Source organism: Artemia sp. Qi Xiang Cuo, chromosome 10, assembly GCF_049724085.1.
Source record: "Artemia sp. Qi Xiang Cuo chromosome 10, ASM4972408v1, whole genome shotgun sequence".
Lineage (NCBI taxonomy): Eukaryota > Metazoa > Arthropoda > Branchiopoda > Anostraca > Artemiidae > Artemia > Artemia sp. Qi Xiang Cuo.
In genome coordinates this window covers 43,681,804-43,700,180 of record NC_142803.1, presented here as the reverse complement: position 1 = coordinate 43,700,180, position 18,377 = coordinate 43,681,804, and the positions used below count along the sequence as shown (strand labels likewise).

Here is an 18,377-nt window from a genome sequence, read left to right as displayed (position 1 = left end):
GGTAGCGAACCACAGCCCATAGTAACCAAAAGTCAAAAACGTGTTTAGAGAAAAATATCCAGTGAAAATATTTGCCACCTGAAACTGATTCACGAATGGTAGCTATTATTTCGATTCGTCTTAAAAGTAAAAAGTTTATTGCGAAAAGAAATTTATGGTGATTTCAAAAAAAGCCTGAAAATGGTGTCAGATGAAAATGAAAATTGTGCTATTGGAATCAGCCTAGTAGAAAACCTTGTATAAGGAAATTACAGTCTCCCTCCTTGAACAACAAGGAAAATAAGTTTTTGCATGGTTAGCACTAATCTGTCTACCTTTTTTTCGTTTTTTTTTCTTACCAGGGCTAGGGGTTGACCAGAACATCATAGAGAGATTTATAATAGCTCATTCGAACGGAAACTAAATTTGAAAGGGCTCTTTTTAAGTGAACAAAATGATTGGAGGGCTACTAGCCACCCCTTTAAGCCCCCTTCCCCCGAATTTTAGATAGCTATTTTGTTCAACATAGTTCAAAGGTCAAATATCTTTGGTTTTGGTGATGACATGACCCTCCATAGTCCCTGGGGAAAGGGCTGCACACTGTTTCGGTATCAGACGTATTTACATCACGCGTATTGGTAGTAGTAAGGGGAGTCCAGCTATAGAGTTTACACCCTTATATGGCACACTCTTGGTTTAATGCCAAAATGTCATTTATTACGACCATGTATATCTTTACATGCGAACAGCATAAGAATAGATTATGCTACTTAGTTACTTAGGCTCTCCTGAGCCATCTGGGGCGCATAGGGCATCGACGAAGCCTCAATAAACGGTACGTATTGGCACTGGCTGAACTACATCCTCCCACTGGGGTTGTAGTGATGTATGAGCACTGCGTAGATCACGATCGTACGTGCGTCTGAGCGTGTTTCTCGGTCTTCCCCTCTGTCAAAGCTCACGCAGCTGCCATTTTTGATCCTGGTTCGGGATTCTTGAGGCCTACATCCGAAGGACGTGACCAAGATAGCTCCATATCTTCTTCTTAATCACTTCAGTAATAAGCAGCTGGCCAGTTCTTCTGTGGACCTTAATGTTGCTGACTCTTTGACGCCAACTGATATTTAGCACGCGTCTCAAGCACATATTTTTGAAAGCTGTGAGTCTTTTCTCTGTCCCAATATCTAGTTTCCAGCACTCACTGGCATACAATAGCACGGACAAAACGTTGCTATTAAGAAGTCTCAGCTTTAGTGCAAGCAAACACTTCTTTGATTTCCATACTGGCTTAAGTTTGTTGAAAGCAGTGTTTGCCATGCCAATTCTTCTCTTGACCTCATTTTGCACCTCTCCTGTGTAATATACCCAGCTTCCGAGGTGCTTAAATTCATAGACTTGTTCAACTCTACGATTTTTGTGCAGGAGCTCGACTGGCGAGCCTGATGTTGACATTGATTTAGTCTTGTCTAAGTTGATGTTTAGGCCAACTTTCTCCGCTTTAAAGCTCACTTTATTAAGGGGCTCCTGGAGTCGCTGCTTTGTCGTTTCCAGAAGTGCCACATCATCCGCAAAGTCAAAGTTCGAGAGGATTTTATTTCCAACTGTTATTCCAAAGCCAGCCACTTCTCTCAGAACATATTCCATTAAAATTACAAACAAAAAGGGTGATAAAACGCATCCCTGTTGCACTCCTGACATAATTTTGAAGTGTCTAGTTGTTCCCTTCTCTGTCTTTATGCAAAATTCCGTGTTTTCATAAAAGGCCATGATCAAACTTATTATTTTCTTGGGGACATCATAATACTGTAGAATTTCCCAGAGTGTGTCAGGGTCCACGGAATCGAAGGCCTTTTCAAAATCAATGAAGAGCCTGTATATTTTGTTGGACCACTCATTTGCTTCTTCTATCAGAGTCCTGAGTGTGAATATGAGATCTGAACAAGATCTACCTGTCCGGAAGCTATGTTTCTCTTCTGTCAGATACGGATCGAGTGCTTGTTTTAGGCATTCGAGTATTACAAGCGCTACAACCTTACTTGGTACTGATATTAGGTTTATACCTCGCCAGTTATCGCAGTTAAGAGTTCACCTTTCTTATCGCAGTTCACCTTTCTTAAATATCTTAACAATTATCCCTTTGGTCCAGTCGCCAGGTACCTTTTCGAACTGCCAGACTGTTGCAATCAGTGTTATCCACACTGAGAGGCATGTCCTCATTGATGCCTTGATAATTTCCGAAGTTATGCAGTCTTCACCAGGTGATCTTCCATTCTTGAGTTTCTTCACTGCAACAAGTACTTCCGCAGATGTTTGGGTGTTTTCGTCAATCTTAAGGTTAAGAAAGGGCGTAGAAGGGATGGTTTCTCGGCCAGTTGGTCTCGGTCTGTTTAAAACCTTTTTGAAGTGGGATACCCATCTCTCGTCAATTTTCTCAGTTTCGGTGAGAACATTTCCGCTCTCATCTTTGACTTAGATCGATCTGCTGGGCAACTTTCCTAGTATTTTATTTGTGAGCCAGTAAACTGCTTTGAAGTCTCCTTTCCTAGCTGCTTCCTCTGCTAGTCTATCCTTCTCTCCTACACATCTCCGCTTGTGAGCTTTTGCTGACTTCTTGATTTCTTTGTCTTTTATTCTATATAGGACATTTGCGAAGATCGAAGGTCTGTCGCCGCCAGCAGAGAAAATTTGCTGTCTCAAGTCATTGCGCTCGTCGATTAGTTTCCAAGTTTCTTGTGATATCCATCTTTTCTTCGGTTTCTTCTTATACTTGAACACATCCCTATATATTATGTTACTTCAGAAATTTGACCTACTTACAGAGGTGCTAGAATCCTGTCAATTTTGTCGCATAATTCTTGCATGGGCATGAACATCAAGAATAATCCAAATGACAATAAAATGACTAAGTTCTTTTATTTGGATTGAATGAAACTGGTAAAGAGTTGAAATTTTAATCGTTTACAAACTAAGCCTAATTGTGAGGGAGTGGTGACTCCCTAAGAGATGCATATTTGTTTGGGAAGGATGTCTTGACAACAATTTTTTTAAATATCCGAAGAGAGTGAAATCTGAGGGGATGCAGACTGCCAGCCAATACCTTTTGAAAAGGATTACATAGTATTGGGAATATGCATAAAGTCAAAATTAATAAAGTCGAATACATTTTAGGCAATGATATGACACCCCATGAACATCCATATCCGTACCACCAAGGACCCTAAACTTCCAAGGACCCTAATGCCCCTCTCCCAACTTTTGCCTCCCTTTTTTGGACTTATGATTTTTCGACTTATAATGTTTTGGACTTAGAATTTTTTGGACTCAGAATTTTAGAACACAGAATTTTTTTTCACTTGGAATTTTTTGAACTAAGAATTTTTTCGACTCAGAATTTTTTGGACTTGTATAATTATTTTGGACTTAGAATTTTTCTAGACTCAGAATGTTTGGGACTCAAAGTTTACGGACTTAAGATTTTCTGAATTTAAAATTTTTTTGGACTCAATATTGTGTTGAAACTTAGGATTTTTGGACTTAGAAATCAACATCTTTTGTTGGATACATCGGAAAACATTCACAAAATTTAAGTATCAGAGTAAATAAATTCCTTATCAATATTCTTTATCAACATCATTTGTCGGGTACGTCAGTAACATTGACAAAATCTAAGTATCAGAGTGAATAAATTCTTTATCAACATCATTTGTTGGATACGTCGGATAACATTGACAAAATCTAAGTATAAGAGTGAATAAATGCTTTATTAACATCTTTTGTCGGATATGTTGGATAAAATTTACAAAATCTAAGTATCAGAGTGAATAAATTCTTTATCGGCATCTTTTGTCGGATATGTTGGATAACATTGACAAAATCTAAGTAGCAGAGTGAATAAATTCTTTATCTATATTCTTTATCAACATCATTTGTGGGATACATCGGATAACATTGACAAAATCTAAGTATCAGAGTGAATAAATTCTTTTGTCAACAAACACCTTTTGTCAATTGCATCGGATAACATTGACAAAGTCTAAGTATCAGAGTAAATAAATTCTTTATCAACATCTTTTGTCGGATACGTCAGATAACATTGACAAATCAAAGTATCAGAGTAAACATATTCTTCATCAATGTATTTTGTCGGATACGTCGGATAAAATTGACAAAATCTAAGTATAAAATTGAGTAAATTCTTTATTGACCTATTTTGTCGGATACGTCGGATGAAATTGACAAAATCTAAGTAACAGATTGAATAAATTCTTTATCAAAATCTTTTGTCGGATAGGTAGGATAACATTGGCAAAATCTAAATGTCAGAGTAAATAAATTCTTTATCGACATCTTTTGTCGGATACGTTGGATAAAATTGACAAAATTTAAGTATCAGAGAGTAAAAATTCTTTAATAAGCTACGCAATTAAGGTACAGGCACTAATACATCAAATTGGACTATTAGAGGCGTGGTTCTGGTGGCACAGCGTCTGACTTAGAATTAGGGTTGCATTCGTTTGACTCCGGCTTGTTTTTTTTTAATCATGGTTTTTTCCCTTCTATACGATTGTTTTCAGATAATTTCACTGTGTTTGTAAATGTGTTGAACTCATTTTTTAACGCATGTACAAGGAAGGTACTTGGACAAGCATTGATTCAAATGGGAATAGAGGTCATATAGTCCATGGCTTGCAACGACATTCTGAGTAGATCACTAAATCCATACCCCAACGAGTGGCGTATTTTTGTCAGAATTCCTCTCAAAAATCCCAAATCAAGTGAAAATGACAGAAAAAACTGAAAAATAACCCGTATTGTAATAAAAAAGGTAAAGATGTGCTAAAGAAAACTGACCTGTTTCAGTATATTCTTGAATTATGCAGGCTTATCTTAATTTTGATAAACTTTTTGGAGAAACTAAATTTCAGCTGGGAGGGGGAGGGGTAAACAAGGATCAGTGGAAAAACTTAGGTATGGGAGGGGAAGTTGCCCCCTCTGGCCAATAGCAAATTATGCCCCTGACTCCAACCCCCTGCCACTTAGTGGTTGGAGAAGTAGATAATTTCGGAGACCCCACTGCCTTTCCATGACGATAAAATAAAAGTTCAAAATAGGGATAAAATCCTTTTTAATAGACAGTGTATAGAAATTCACAAAAAAATATCAGATATTTCGGTCACACATACAGTGACAGTGACAGTTTCACTACTGATGACGGTCACTGTATATGTGACCGAAATATCTGGTATTTTTTGTGATTTTTTGTACACTGTCTATTCAAAAGGATTTTATCCCTATTTTGAACTTTTATTTTATCGGTTGGAGAAGTGTAGGCTGTGGTTCTAGAACCCCTCAAAGTTGTATATTGAAAGGATTACTTATTGTTATACTTACTTATTCAAAGTATTTACTTGACAATTCCACCGTAATATTCACTGCATACGTAAGATTGTCCATCCAAGGAGGAAGAAAAACAAATGAAAATAGTTCTCTAGGAGAATTCAGGTAATTCTTCCCAAAATTTTTGAAATCAAAACAAACTTAGTTTATAATACCATATATCGTACCTACACAAGAAATGATCTTTCTTTGGAATTTCCATTCATTTCTGAGTAATGAGTGACTTTGTATTTAGGGACAGGTCAAATAAATCCCTAAGCCTAAAATAGTCAGTGATCCAAGGCTCGCTATCGTTCAAAGAAAGGGAGGGGGTGGCTCACATCATCCGCAGTTGGTTTGAGGGTGGATTCTAGGGTAATCTGAGGCGCTGATAACGAATATTGGAGTGCACAAGTTCGCACCTGTGTAGAACATGGTCATTTTAGCCTATATATTCAAATTCGGCCTATAACGATGTCATGCCGCTCTTGATTTTTTTTTTTTTTTTTTACACGGTGAAATAAACTGAAAACTTTATAAACTTGACTTATTCTGAATCCTAAGAACGAGTACTTTCACGTGGTATTTTATTTTTTTCCCAACAACCGTTGTTTTTTAGTTAGCCCCTATTTAATTTTGAAAACAAGGTTTTTTAATATACTTTTTCTTAGTTTTTTCGGTTTTTCTGAAATCTTTGCCTGCATAAGTATATTTTTTTTATGCTTTGTTTGAATTTTTGTTGTCATTAAAAATTAAACTATGAGTCTCTTTTTCATAAAGTCGTAATTCTTGGCCACCTATTTATTTTTTCTAAATAACGTCATAGCTTTCAGAAATTAGCCTACAATGACCAGGTTTTTTTATTTATTTTTTATCTGTTAAGAAAAAATGAAAATGAATCAAACTGCACATTATTCGAACGGTCAGAATGTCCTTTACACGTTGTAACATTTAACCCCAAAATCAGCAGAATTTATTTCGTATAGGAGTGAGACAGCACCTTCCTCATCCCCACCTCCACTCATAGTCGTTATTCGTCTCTCAAACCTCGCTTATTCCTCTTTTTTCCCATGGCCTATTATTTCATTGTTTTTGTGGTTTGATTGCGTCACCGAACAACTTCGATATTGCTCCTCAGCGGTGAAACTACGTTTACCCGGCACCAAGTGGAAAACCCTTTTCCTCAGTTTATGTGTCATGATCTACTTCATTTTGACAGATACGAGATTATTTGTCGGGTTTTTTTTTTTTCAAATATCCGAGCAGATATACGAAACATGCAAAGCGACTGCGTTCATTAATCACTTATTGTATAATAAAATTTCTGTTTATTTTAAAGAATATTTTTTGCTCTATTTTTGGTACTATTCACAGGAATATCGAACGAAGTAGTTTATAAAGCAAACCTAAAGTAGGTTTTGGGCTTATCTCGAATTTCAGCGAAAATATGTGTCGGCTGTGGTTTTTTCTCCATTTAAAATATTTGTCGCTTCCTCTTTTAAAAAACAACAGAAAGACCGACAAAATCCCTCAAGTATTTTTCAATAGCAAACTAAACAATACTTAACATTGGAGAGATGACACGTTGATTTGGACTGGCGTGACCCCTTAAAGAAGAGCTAGGGGTCGGATGGATGAATTTACAATTTATTTATTACATCGCTAGGTTAAACAAGAGCACATCGCTTAATATGCGTTTTATCGCTAATTCCAAATATGCAAACCGATATATTTAGTATTGTTAGCCGAAGAAGCAGGACATTCTGCACATTAGCTATCGGACAACAAAGTTGAATACATGGCAGGATTTTGTAATGGATTTTCGCTCACAGCATCTTTTGGAAACGCCAAAGGTGACACGTGAGTTAATTTTGGGCGAAAAAAATCCATGCATATCTATCGAAAAATGGTTGCTTTGGCATCTTTGCAAAGTGTCATTTGCAGATTTTCAAAATTTGCATTTGAATTCATATCTTCATCGGCTGAAATAAAATAGTTTGAATAAGGGAACAAGAGTCAATTATGAAAATGAAACAATGAATTCTCGGAGAAGATGCGTAAGTATAAATACTTTTAATCAGAAATGTTTCTCTCTGGCAGGGGGGGGGGTAAATAGGAGACAGCAACATTTCCAGATCTCTATTTTCTAATTGACGGGTCCAAGATCAGGGATCCCTTATCTATTCTATGCACGAGCATAATTATAGATAATTAAATTCCAGTCAAATATGTCCTTGTTCATACTTTTCTTCATTATATCAATATTGCTACATATACGGCTCGTGTGTAGAGACTTGTCAACTTTAAAGGAGAAGGGGAAAAAAACTAATATTGGTACTTTTCTTGTGGTCTTGGACATGAATAACGCCTGTAAAAAAAATGCCATTTTTTTGTAGATACGTCAATTTAAGGGCTAGCAAAATTTGTGATTTGTGCACAGCATGCACAAATATTTCTTAACTCGAAACAAAAGTTAGTGTATTTATTTTAGCCCTATCTTTTTGACGAGAGCATCCAGATTTGTTGAGGTTATACCCCTTGACGCAACTTAAAAAACTGAATGTGGAAAGTACTTTACCCGAATTTCCCGAAAATTGTCGTATACAAAGTGTGCAAATGACGACAGCGATATTCTTTACCTCAATCTATATTTGATTTTAATTTTTTACTTTTGCTTTCCAGGGATTCTTGGAAATGTATGTGATATCCGTAATCTTGATCCTCAGAAAGACTACAGATTCAGGATTAGAGTGGAGAACAAATATGGACTCAGTGACCCATCCCCCTACGCTATTACATACAGGTAAAAAAATCATACCTTTATATCAGACACATCATCCCAATAGAGTGCCAGGAGGTCTTAACTCTCCTAGCGTCCATCTTTTCTATGGATACACAAAATGGATACACAAAGGGGGGGGGGGGGAATGATCTCTTTCGTTCAGTTTTTCAAAATTTCTAAAAGGTTGATTCTTGCATAAGCCAGGCAGCAGTCGTCCATAGCTGCTTAAATAACATCCATTTGTAAATTCATTTTTATTACCTTTTTATAGTCGGACAAACATTTCGGGGGGGGGGGGGTCGAACCCCCTAACCACCGCTGGATACGGGCTTGATATTATCCGATGAAAAAACCTGGTATTAGCCATTTCCTGTTTTAGAGAATGACCTCTTTCCCTCTTTCTCCTCAAAGCGAAAACTAGGTATCACGCTTAGAATTGTTATACATTCTTTTTTCAGTCCCTTATCACCCTTATTTCTTGGGATAAGGTAGGAGCAAGGTCGGTAAACAATTAGATCTCGAGTGGAGCTCCATTCTAGAAAATCAAATAGCGTATCAATTCGAATATGCAGAGGCCCGTTCAAAAGAAAATTTCTGAAATTGATGGAAATATTGAATATCACTTTGAATAACTTTAATGCATTTAGTTAGAGCAGTCCAAGTCCCTTAGGGTATCCTAGGAAGTACACAGCTGAGTTGACCTAGTAGTTTCTTGATATGGCCCAGCAGATTTAGCCGTGCAGTGTACTAAGTGTTTGTTAGGAATGGGAGTTGTCCCCTTGGAATGCCCTGTGACACTTACAGGGCAGTTATTGTGCTAGAACTTTCAAATTACTGTACATTTTTAACGTGTATTCAATCACGTTGACCGTTAATAAATAAGTTCAAAATTTTTGTGTGTTAAATTTCCAAATTTCAGTTTTTGTCTTCTATGTTAGAGCTGTGAAAGAGTATAGCTTATTTTCTAATTCAACAGAAAATCGTACAAGAAAACAGAAATCTAGGGGACCGGCACACAAGTTTTCTAGTTTAATTAGTAGAGGTCAACATGGTCGAATACACTTTGAGAATCTTAATGGTATTTTGAGAAGTAAACGAACTTTTGCTAGATTTGGAAAAAAATCAGTCAGTTTTAAAATATAATCATATTGAAAAGGGGTTAAGCTGCTTTTAATTAGTTTTAGATTTATCGAACTAGATTATGTGTAAAATCTGTAAATACAAGATCATATCAGTTTGTTGGAAACTCATATCAAAAGATTGTTTTCGTTATTTCTGACCTCTTAGTTGTTTGCCTAAGTTTGATTGGATACGGGTAGCCTACAGCCTTTTTTTATCTTAAAGAATTGTTTAGATCTTTTACAAAACAACTATAATAGTTTCCCAGTTGTCTGTTCTTTTCTTTGTATAGAACATTTTTCATCTTTAATTGTTATTTCTTTTTATTTCTTTTATAAAAGGAAATTTTGCATCTATATATTTATACATTATATTTTTTCATCAGTTTTTTTTTCAAGTGAGAAGTCCTCTATTCGTAACTTTCATTTTTAGCTAAATTTTGACTCGTTTACTTGGACGCAGCCCAAATCTTTTCCTAATGGGCAAGAGGGTAATATATAGAAAAAACATTTAGGATCCTGTCGAAAAATATTCATTTTCATCACATAATCTACAAGATTTCAGTATGTAAAGTCACTTGCTCCAGCTCTTCTCCCCTCTCATGGCACCGGGTCATTTTATTGTTTGTACATTAGCATGAATACACTTTGTTTAATTTTAGTCAGTTGGATTGACGGCATAAACCCATCTGTAGCGTCCCATGGGAGTTAAATTTTAATATCAAAAATAAACTTAAAGTATATTGCGTTGAACCGTCTTCTATGAATAAAAATAACATATTGTAGTAAGTTTAAACCAGGTTTTGCTTCCATCCCTCTCTAAGTTTTTCATAAGTACCTCATTTATGTAAGGAATCAGTTGCATTGTAGTGTATTTAGGCACATTATTGCTTATTCTTTTTGAAATTCGTTGAGATATTTCACATTTTTCTTCTAGGGAAAATTTACACGTGGTTCCTACTAAGCGACCAATGCCGGGAAAATCTGGTGAAATCCCTGATTTTGGTCATAGTATTGAAGGAATGAAATATCCACCCACGTAAGTTAAACAGTGTTTGTCAAGGAGCAATTATATAACAAGGAGACCAATACCGCTGCCTAAGTAAAGACCGAAAAGACTACAATGTATTATTTTTAGTTTCATCAGGGTACTTCGTGTGGAAATAGTTGTCATAGATACTATGTATTTAAACATCAGGGAATCCTATTCTAGAGGTTTCAGCCACAATGGCTTCATGGCTTCAGATGGCTTGAGCAACGCAGAAGATCAAAGTCACGCAGAATTTCCATCTATATGAACAATCACACGCCTCTCCTTCCACCTTAAATCATTTAATAAATATATTAATAAGAACTTATTCAGCAAAATTGCTGTTCACAGAAAGTTTTTGCTTGTATAAATCAAATTTTGTCCAAAATTTTAATTACAAACCACCGTTTAATTCTTAAGGAAAAACCTAATAAAGTAGGACGCTACCAATCAATTTACGGTTATTGGTACATACAGCAAAAATAAGGGTTTTTTGGGCCCGTAGCTTACATCATATCTTGGTTAGACCTGGGCATGATTTGAAAACGAGCAGCAATTAAATAAAACAACAGTTTTTTTTAACTGAATGTAAGGAGCAACTTTTAAATTTAAAATAAACAAAATTATTGCGTATATGAGGAAAGCTGTCCCTTCATCAAGCCCTTGCTGTTTACAATAAAGTTTGACTTTTATCCTAATTCCTTAAAAACGATGGCTAAAACACAAGGAGGGTCGGATAGAAATAACAAGTATTTTTAAAGCTCTTAAAAAACTCTAGCCTCACGAGCGAGGGTTGAGTAGAGTGCCATTCTCCTCATGTTCTTAATAATAATTGCTTTTTTTAAGTTTCAATGCTACTCCTTACTGTCAGTTAAAAAAAAAAACCTGTTTTTTATATTTAAATTGAAACAAGATTCAAAATAAATATCGTAAGATAGGGGCTTAAAAACCGATTGCTAAGAGTAGACTGTCAGATTAAGAACTGTGGAACAGCCAAATTAGTATGTATTTTTTCGTTTTTAAGGCTTAGACTTGAATGAGATTGAGCTTAATCGTTATTAGCAGCCACCGCTATTTTAACGGATTTTTCGCTTTTAGGTTCCTACGTCAAGAGCAAGAAGCAAGCTATGCGCTCCGACATCACAGTACAAGTCTCCATTGGTATCTTTATGGATATCCAAGACCAGAAATTCGATTCACGTACGATGGCTTACCTATAACAATGGGAGGAAAGTTTGAATCTGCTTACCAGAGAGATGGAGAAGCTACGCTCTTCATTAGCAGGTAATTTAGTTTTATTTGGCATTAATATTTAACGAGCTATACAATTTTCTTTCCTTCTGCAACACTAAAAATACAAAATTGTGTATGTGCCTGAAACGGGTTGTGGCAAACAGAACCGATAAGCAGTTACGAACTGCTTGAAGAACAATTGGAAAAGATCCCACATCGAAGTCCTATTTTTATAACGGGAGATTTTGACATTGATCTACTGGATAATGGTTCAAATACAGACCGATTTTTAAACTCGATGATTTCATTTGGTTATATCCCTGCAATTAATATTAGTACTCGTGTTACGAGGACGTCGTCAAAATGTCTGGATAACATATTTTTGAATTATATGTCTGGTAATCCGAGTGTTCTAATAAGTGATGCTTCTGATCATTTTGGTGTATTTGCAAGTTACTTGGTAAGTGTTAATAATGAAAACTCCGCGCAAAGATGAGCAGTCTCAAGCTGAAGATGGTACTCGATAAAGATGCACTTCTGAAATGTAAAAATGAGCTAGCCACTAAGGATTAGAATACGGAGTTTTCAGTCTTTGCAGATATTGACTCTAAGTCTAGAGTCTTTTCCCAAATAAGTCAGCAATCCCTAGAAAAATGCTCTAAGAATATTAAGAAAAATAGAAGAAAAACTTCAAAGAAGACTTGGATTGCTCAAGTTTATTGAGATCGATAAATAAGAAGAATAGTATGAGAAAAAAGTAAGTCATTCCTGCGATATAAATGAGCCAATTTATATTAGTTATTACAATGCCCTGAACAAACTCCTGCGAATGGAAAGACAATATTATTATAAAATAGAATTTGAAAAAGCATCTGGAAGTCCGTTGACAACATGGAATTTGATAAGAAGCGCTTTAGGACAATCACCTGGTGGAATCCCTCAGGAAATATTCCATAAAGGTGGAACCAGTCTTGCAAATCCAGAAGAAATTTGTGAAGAATTGGCTAATCATTTTTCGATAGTTGGATGGAGAGTGAAAGAGTCAATTATAAGCAAACCAGGCCACTTGACTTTTTAAAATTACCTTCCAACGGAGTTGGAAATCTCTTTAAATCTACTCCCAGTTCAAAAATCTGAGGTTCGACAAATTGTGCATGGTATGAAAGGTTTGGCTGCTGGCTCTGAAATTGTGTCAATTAGAGCGATAAAAACATTTTGGGAAGTGATTGCTCAAACTTTTGTTTCATTAATTAATGAGTGTCTAAAAGGGGGAGTGTTTCCAAGTTGTTTTAATTCAGAGAAAGTTATAACAATCCATAAAGGAGGGAATAATGGTGATGTTGAAAATTATAGACCAATTTTTATTTTACCCATTATGTCTAGGATACTAGAAAAACGCTTTTCGGTCAGAATTTATCAGTTCATGGAAGACCAGAAAATATTTACTCCTACGCAATTTGGATTACGGCAAGATCGCACTACTGAGCAATCAAATATATATTTGACAAGTATTATTAATATTTCGTTAGATGATGGATATGAAGTGGCAACTGTATTTTTAGATATTTGTAAAGGCTTTTGATACGGTCAGTCAACTGTTAATGAAGCGTGAAACTTATGTGAGTAGTGGCCCAGCTCTTTCGTTTTACGTTTTTTTTTGTCTTGTAGAAAACAATACAGGGATTGTCCGGAATGTAATAGGACTGAGTCGATTTAAAAACATTTATTGAGGCAATCGTTACAATTCTTTAAAAACTTTCAAAATAGACTCCTTCTGCGTCAATGCAATGCTGCCAGCGTGATTTCCTAGCATTGAAGGCGTCATGGTATGCATTCTTCGGAATAGCCTTGGGAGCCGCGGTGCATGCTGCTTGGATCCCCTCCGTCACCTCAAAATGCTTGTCTTTCATCGGCCTTTTCAGGCGAAGAAACATAAAAAGTCTGGGTGGCCACATCGAGACTGTAAAGAGGCTGCGGAAGCGTTGGGATGCCGGCCTTGGTCAGGTAGTTGTTAACGACTAAGGTGGTATGAGCTGGGGCGTTGTCGTGGTGCAACTTTCTGTCGGCTGCGTGGTCTTGTCGGACCCAATCGACCGTTTGTTTGAGCCTTTTGAGCACTTCTACATAAAATTTTTGACGTTGAAGGTTTGTCCAGGAGGAACAAACTCATGGTAGACGATGCCTTTGATGTAAAAAAAGACAATGAGCATCGTTTTCACTTTGGATTTGCTCATTCTTGCCTTTTTTGGGCGAGGAGACGCCGACATGTGCCACTCAGAAGATTGCCTCTTTATCTCAGGATCATGCTCAAAGATCCAGGACTTGTCACCTGGCATTACGTTATTAAAAAATTGGGGTCACTTTCCCACATGTTCAAATTTTCTTGGCAGACTTCCATTCATCGCAATTCCTGGTGGCCAATGAGCACTTTTGGGACCATTTTCGCGCACAACTTGCGCATGTTCAAATGCACCGTCACAGTGTCCCGAACGACAGATTTTGGTAAGTTCGACATTTCGGCAATTAAAGGAATACTTAATCGACGGTCTGAGTTCAAAACTGCGCATATTAGTCACATTGTCGGTGTTTGTCAATGTCGAAGGTCTTCCTTCGCACGGTCTTCATCGGTGACCTCTTCGCGGCCCTCCATAACCCACCACCTTTTGCTAAAGCAACATTTGGGTAAGCCCGCTTAATCATATCAAACATCTCTGTCGCAGAATTACCGAGTTTCACACATAATTTAGTCACGTACCTCTGCTCTAACGAACGCTGCATATAGTGGCTTGCACCGCACACAGAAACCACGTCACGCAAAAATGCTTGTCCTGATTCTCCAGGTGCTCAGAGACAACTGACTAGCCGCTCTTTCAGTTTCTTAAGCTAGGAACGTCTTCTACTGAATCCAGTCGTCGTGCGCACGCTCCGAAGTACAGTCGTGGCGGAAGAAAATCAGTCGTATTACTTTCCGGACAAACCCTGTATGTTCAAATCGGTAATATGACTTCTGATGAAAATTGTATTGAGTTTGGGGTTCCACAGGCTTATGTACTTGGACCTTTATTATTTTTGATTTTCGTGAATGATCTTCCACAGTTTGTAAGTAAACTGGAAAAAAGAATGAATGAGATCGTCAAAAAGGATAGTGCGGCTACAGTGCCTATGTTTGCTGATGATACTTCTTTAGTGGTGATCGCAAAGTCAGAGAGGTTGCTCCTAGAGAGAGTAAGACAATCGCTAAATGAAGTTTCAAGATGGCTGAAAGTGAATCAGCTAAAGGTTAACCTCACTAAGAGCCCTTTTCACAAATTTTCGAGAACATCGAATTATTATCCATGGATACAGCATATAACATATGAATATGGAATGATTGCTCGTCAAAAGGTAGTAAAGTATCTTGGCATTATTATAGATGAAACTCTCAGTTTCCGACCTCATATTGAAACTTTATCCCAGATTTTATCGCGTAATTTGGGGATGATTCGTAAACTTAAATATATGTAGCCAGTAGCATACTTAGGCTTCTCTTTTTTTCGTTAATCGATCCTTATATTTTGTATTGTTCTTCTGTATGCTTGGGTACATTTTCTTCAATTGTTAATCCTGTGCGAATTATCTAAAACATGTCTGTTAGTGCACTACCTGATAAATCAGAAAGAGAATCGGTTCGGGAAGTTTATAGAGATCTTAGGATATTGCCGGTGGCGGGTCTTCATAATTTTCAAATATATTAGTGTTTAAGTATAGGTATAATGTGAACCAGCTGCCGGAGTGTTTCAACGGTTGGTTTTATAGCCGATGGAATATACATAACCAAAATACTAGGGGTAAGAATGATTATTACACTCCACCTATAGTGTCTGCCATGCCTATGTTTTCTTTTATTATAAAGGGTATAAATTTCTGGAATAATTTGGATAATGATATGAAGAAGATAGAAAATTTTAGTGAATTTAAAGGGAAATTGAAAGAAAAAAATTACTAAGCAAGTATGAATTTTAGTTTTGTTTGTTTTGGAGGAGATTTTATTTAAATTGAGTTGTAATTCATTGTTGGTTCGAGACTGTGCTCCACAGCAAGGATATGGTATGTAATTGCTGTGCCTGTAGTATTATGATTTTTTTTTCTTTGCTTTTCTCTCTTTCTTATTATAATGAATTTAAAAGATGTATATATATATATATATATATATATATATATATATATATATATATATATATATATATATATATATATATGTTTTGTTGCCTGATTCACCCCAAGTCAATCGATTGGTTTTGGCTGAATCGTATTGAATTTTGTATGTAAATTGTTGTTAAAGTTAAATGAATATATCAATGTATCAACAATGATAGTTCAGGAGCCAGAATGGAAGATCGTGCTTCTTTAAGTCTTTTTTTTCCGATTATTTGCTTTTGTGAAGGTTTAATGGTATTTTTAGCACTAATGATTACGGTGATTTAAAAAAGTTTGGGAACAGGCTTATTTCGTTCAGACAATCCCTCTTAAATCCAAATCAAATGGAGAGATGGCTACATAAAAGCTAGGCAGCGCTTTCATCGCTTAAACGTTATGTTGCTGTTTATGCTCATGTGTATTATCTATTTTCATTAGTTCTTCCGTATAAAATTGAGAATCATATAAATCTTGGTTGGATTAACTACTGCTCTGCGAAAAACCTTAGCCTGCCTATATGGTGCCGTTTTTGTCATTTCCTGAACATTATGAAGATGCTGAATGTTTGGTCCAGTATTTAAAAGAAATGCAAACACATCCATTAAAATGTTATTTAAACTTGAGATGATCTTTATAATATTAAGATGAAGAAAGAACAGATGAATAGTTTTTCTCCTGAACTGGTGCTTGAGTTTCTCTGGACTTAGAAGCTTAAAAATCAAATGAGATTAAGGGAGTCACTCTTTCTTCTCTGGCCGTAGCGAAACAGACCGAAAATCCTGAAACCCATCGAAAACGGTACCGGATCGACATGCACCTTTGGATCGCCATAACCGAAAACTCTATATAGAAGAATTATAGACCTTTATCTTGAACAGCAAGTAAAATCAGTTTTATGCACGGGAAGCACTGATTTTTCTCCGTTTTTTAAATAAGGATACTAACTCAGATGACGAAAACCATTCCATAATGCGTGCAGAAGCTCCACAATATCTCTAACAGGTATGAATGGTTGTTGGAAGTGAAAAGTGAATCAGTGGCGGCTCTAGGTGGAGCAGCTGCCCCCCCCCCCTTAGTTTTCTGACATTTAATATTAAATTACTTTGATTTTATATTTTTAAAATCCGGTGGTATGCCTTGCCCACAGCCCCCCCCCTCCCCGATTGTGAGGCCTAAGACCGCTACTGGAGTGAATCGAGCAAGCCAACATGTATAAATGGCAGCAGTGGATACCAGAGAGGTTGAATAAAATGTAATTGCAATATATCTAACATTTTCATATGAGACTATGACCCTGGAAAACTGGGAATATATCCTATCAAATTTCTAGATAAATCTAAGATACTTCAAGTTAAGCATCATTGAGTTCACTGAGCTTGAGTTAGCTGCCCACAAGGAAGACATTGGCGCAAAAATCAGGATCTTACGTGAGCTGACCGACCAGCAGACCATGGCGTCCGAAAGCCATGGCATTGACAAACTTCGATAAGCTGCTAAATCCAGATCCACTAGATGGCATTGGCTCAGACCTCGTCGCTGCCGCTATAGAGGATACCCCTGCCCCTGATGACGCCGAATTTTCGCCAGAGGAAATTGAATCTGCCTTAAAAAAAAATCCAAAATAGCAAAGCAGCTGGCACCTGTGGCATCAATTCAGAGCTACTTAAGAAGAGGGGCTCTACCTCTTTATATGGATTATTCTGATGGACTTTGTATAAAGGAGCACTGGAAAGGCAATGGGAGACCACGGAATCAAATGGGGAGGAAAAAGTCTCCTGGACTTAGATTATGCTGATGATTTAAGCATCCTAGATGAAAGTGTGACTAAAATGAATGAATTTATAGAGGTTTTGCGAGTGCAGGGTGCTAGAATAGGTTAGAAAATTAATGTCAAGAAGACTAAGTCACTAAGGCTAGGAATAAGTGAAGATGAAAAGGTAACGTTGGGTAATGAAAAGATTGATCAGGTTGGCAGCTTCACTTACCTTGGTAGTATTATTAGTAAAAATGGTGGGAGCAGTGTAGATGTTAAAAGTAGAATAGCCAAGGCTCAGGGGTTTTTTTCACAGTTAAAAAAAGTTTGGAAAAATAGGGAGATAAATCTGCAAACCAAGATTAGAATATTAGAAGCTACAGTGATGTCGGTAGTCAAGGATTGCTTAAGGATTGTTCTGGGTACCCAGCTGACTGACCGTATTTCAAACAACAGGCTAAACAAAAAATGTTGTTTAATACCGCTCTCTAGGGCTTTAATGAAAGAAAGGTTGAGGTGGCTAGGCCACGTTGTACGGATGAAGGATGACAGATTGCCGAAGATTGCTCTTTTCGGCCAACCGTCTAAGGCTAAACGGAAAAGCAGGTTGTTCTCGTCTGGGGTGGGAGGACGTCATAAAGAAAGATTTAAAGGAAATGGGAACTTCGTGGGTGGGTATAAAAAGGGACGCTTTGAATAGATTGCGATGGAGGAGAAGAGTGCGTAGCTGTGTTGGCCTTAGGCGGCTTGGTGCTGCGGTGAGTTGTTAGTAGTAGTAGTAGTAGATAATACTTTGGCTATAGTTGATATTCAACATCATCTGGTGCACTGAATCAATACTGTCAGACTGGAGGTAAGGAATCCTTGTGCCAGTGTTTAAGCGCAAGGGCAGCAAGACGGACTGCAGCAACTACCGTGGTATCACCCTAC

At 36.9% G+C, this 18,377-nt stretch overlaps 1 protein-coding gene across 1 annotated transcript in view; it reads left to right on the top strand.

Annotated features, from left to right (window-relative positions):
* Positions 1-18,377, top strand: part of Obsc (Obscurin) — a 247,589-nt gene that overhangs the window by 95,360 nt on the left and 133,852 nt on the right. The window contains exons 16-18 of the mRNA XM_089096011.1: positions 8,038-8,158; positions 10,193-10,294; positions 11,384-11,569. Of these exons, the coding sequence (XP_088952137.1) occupies positions 8,038-8,158; positions 10,193-10,294; positions 11,384-11,569 (409 nt within the window). The remainder of the gene's footprint in view (positions 1-8,037; positions 8,159-10,192; positions 10,295-11,383; positions 11,570-18,377) is intronic.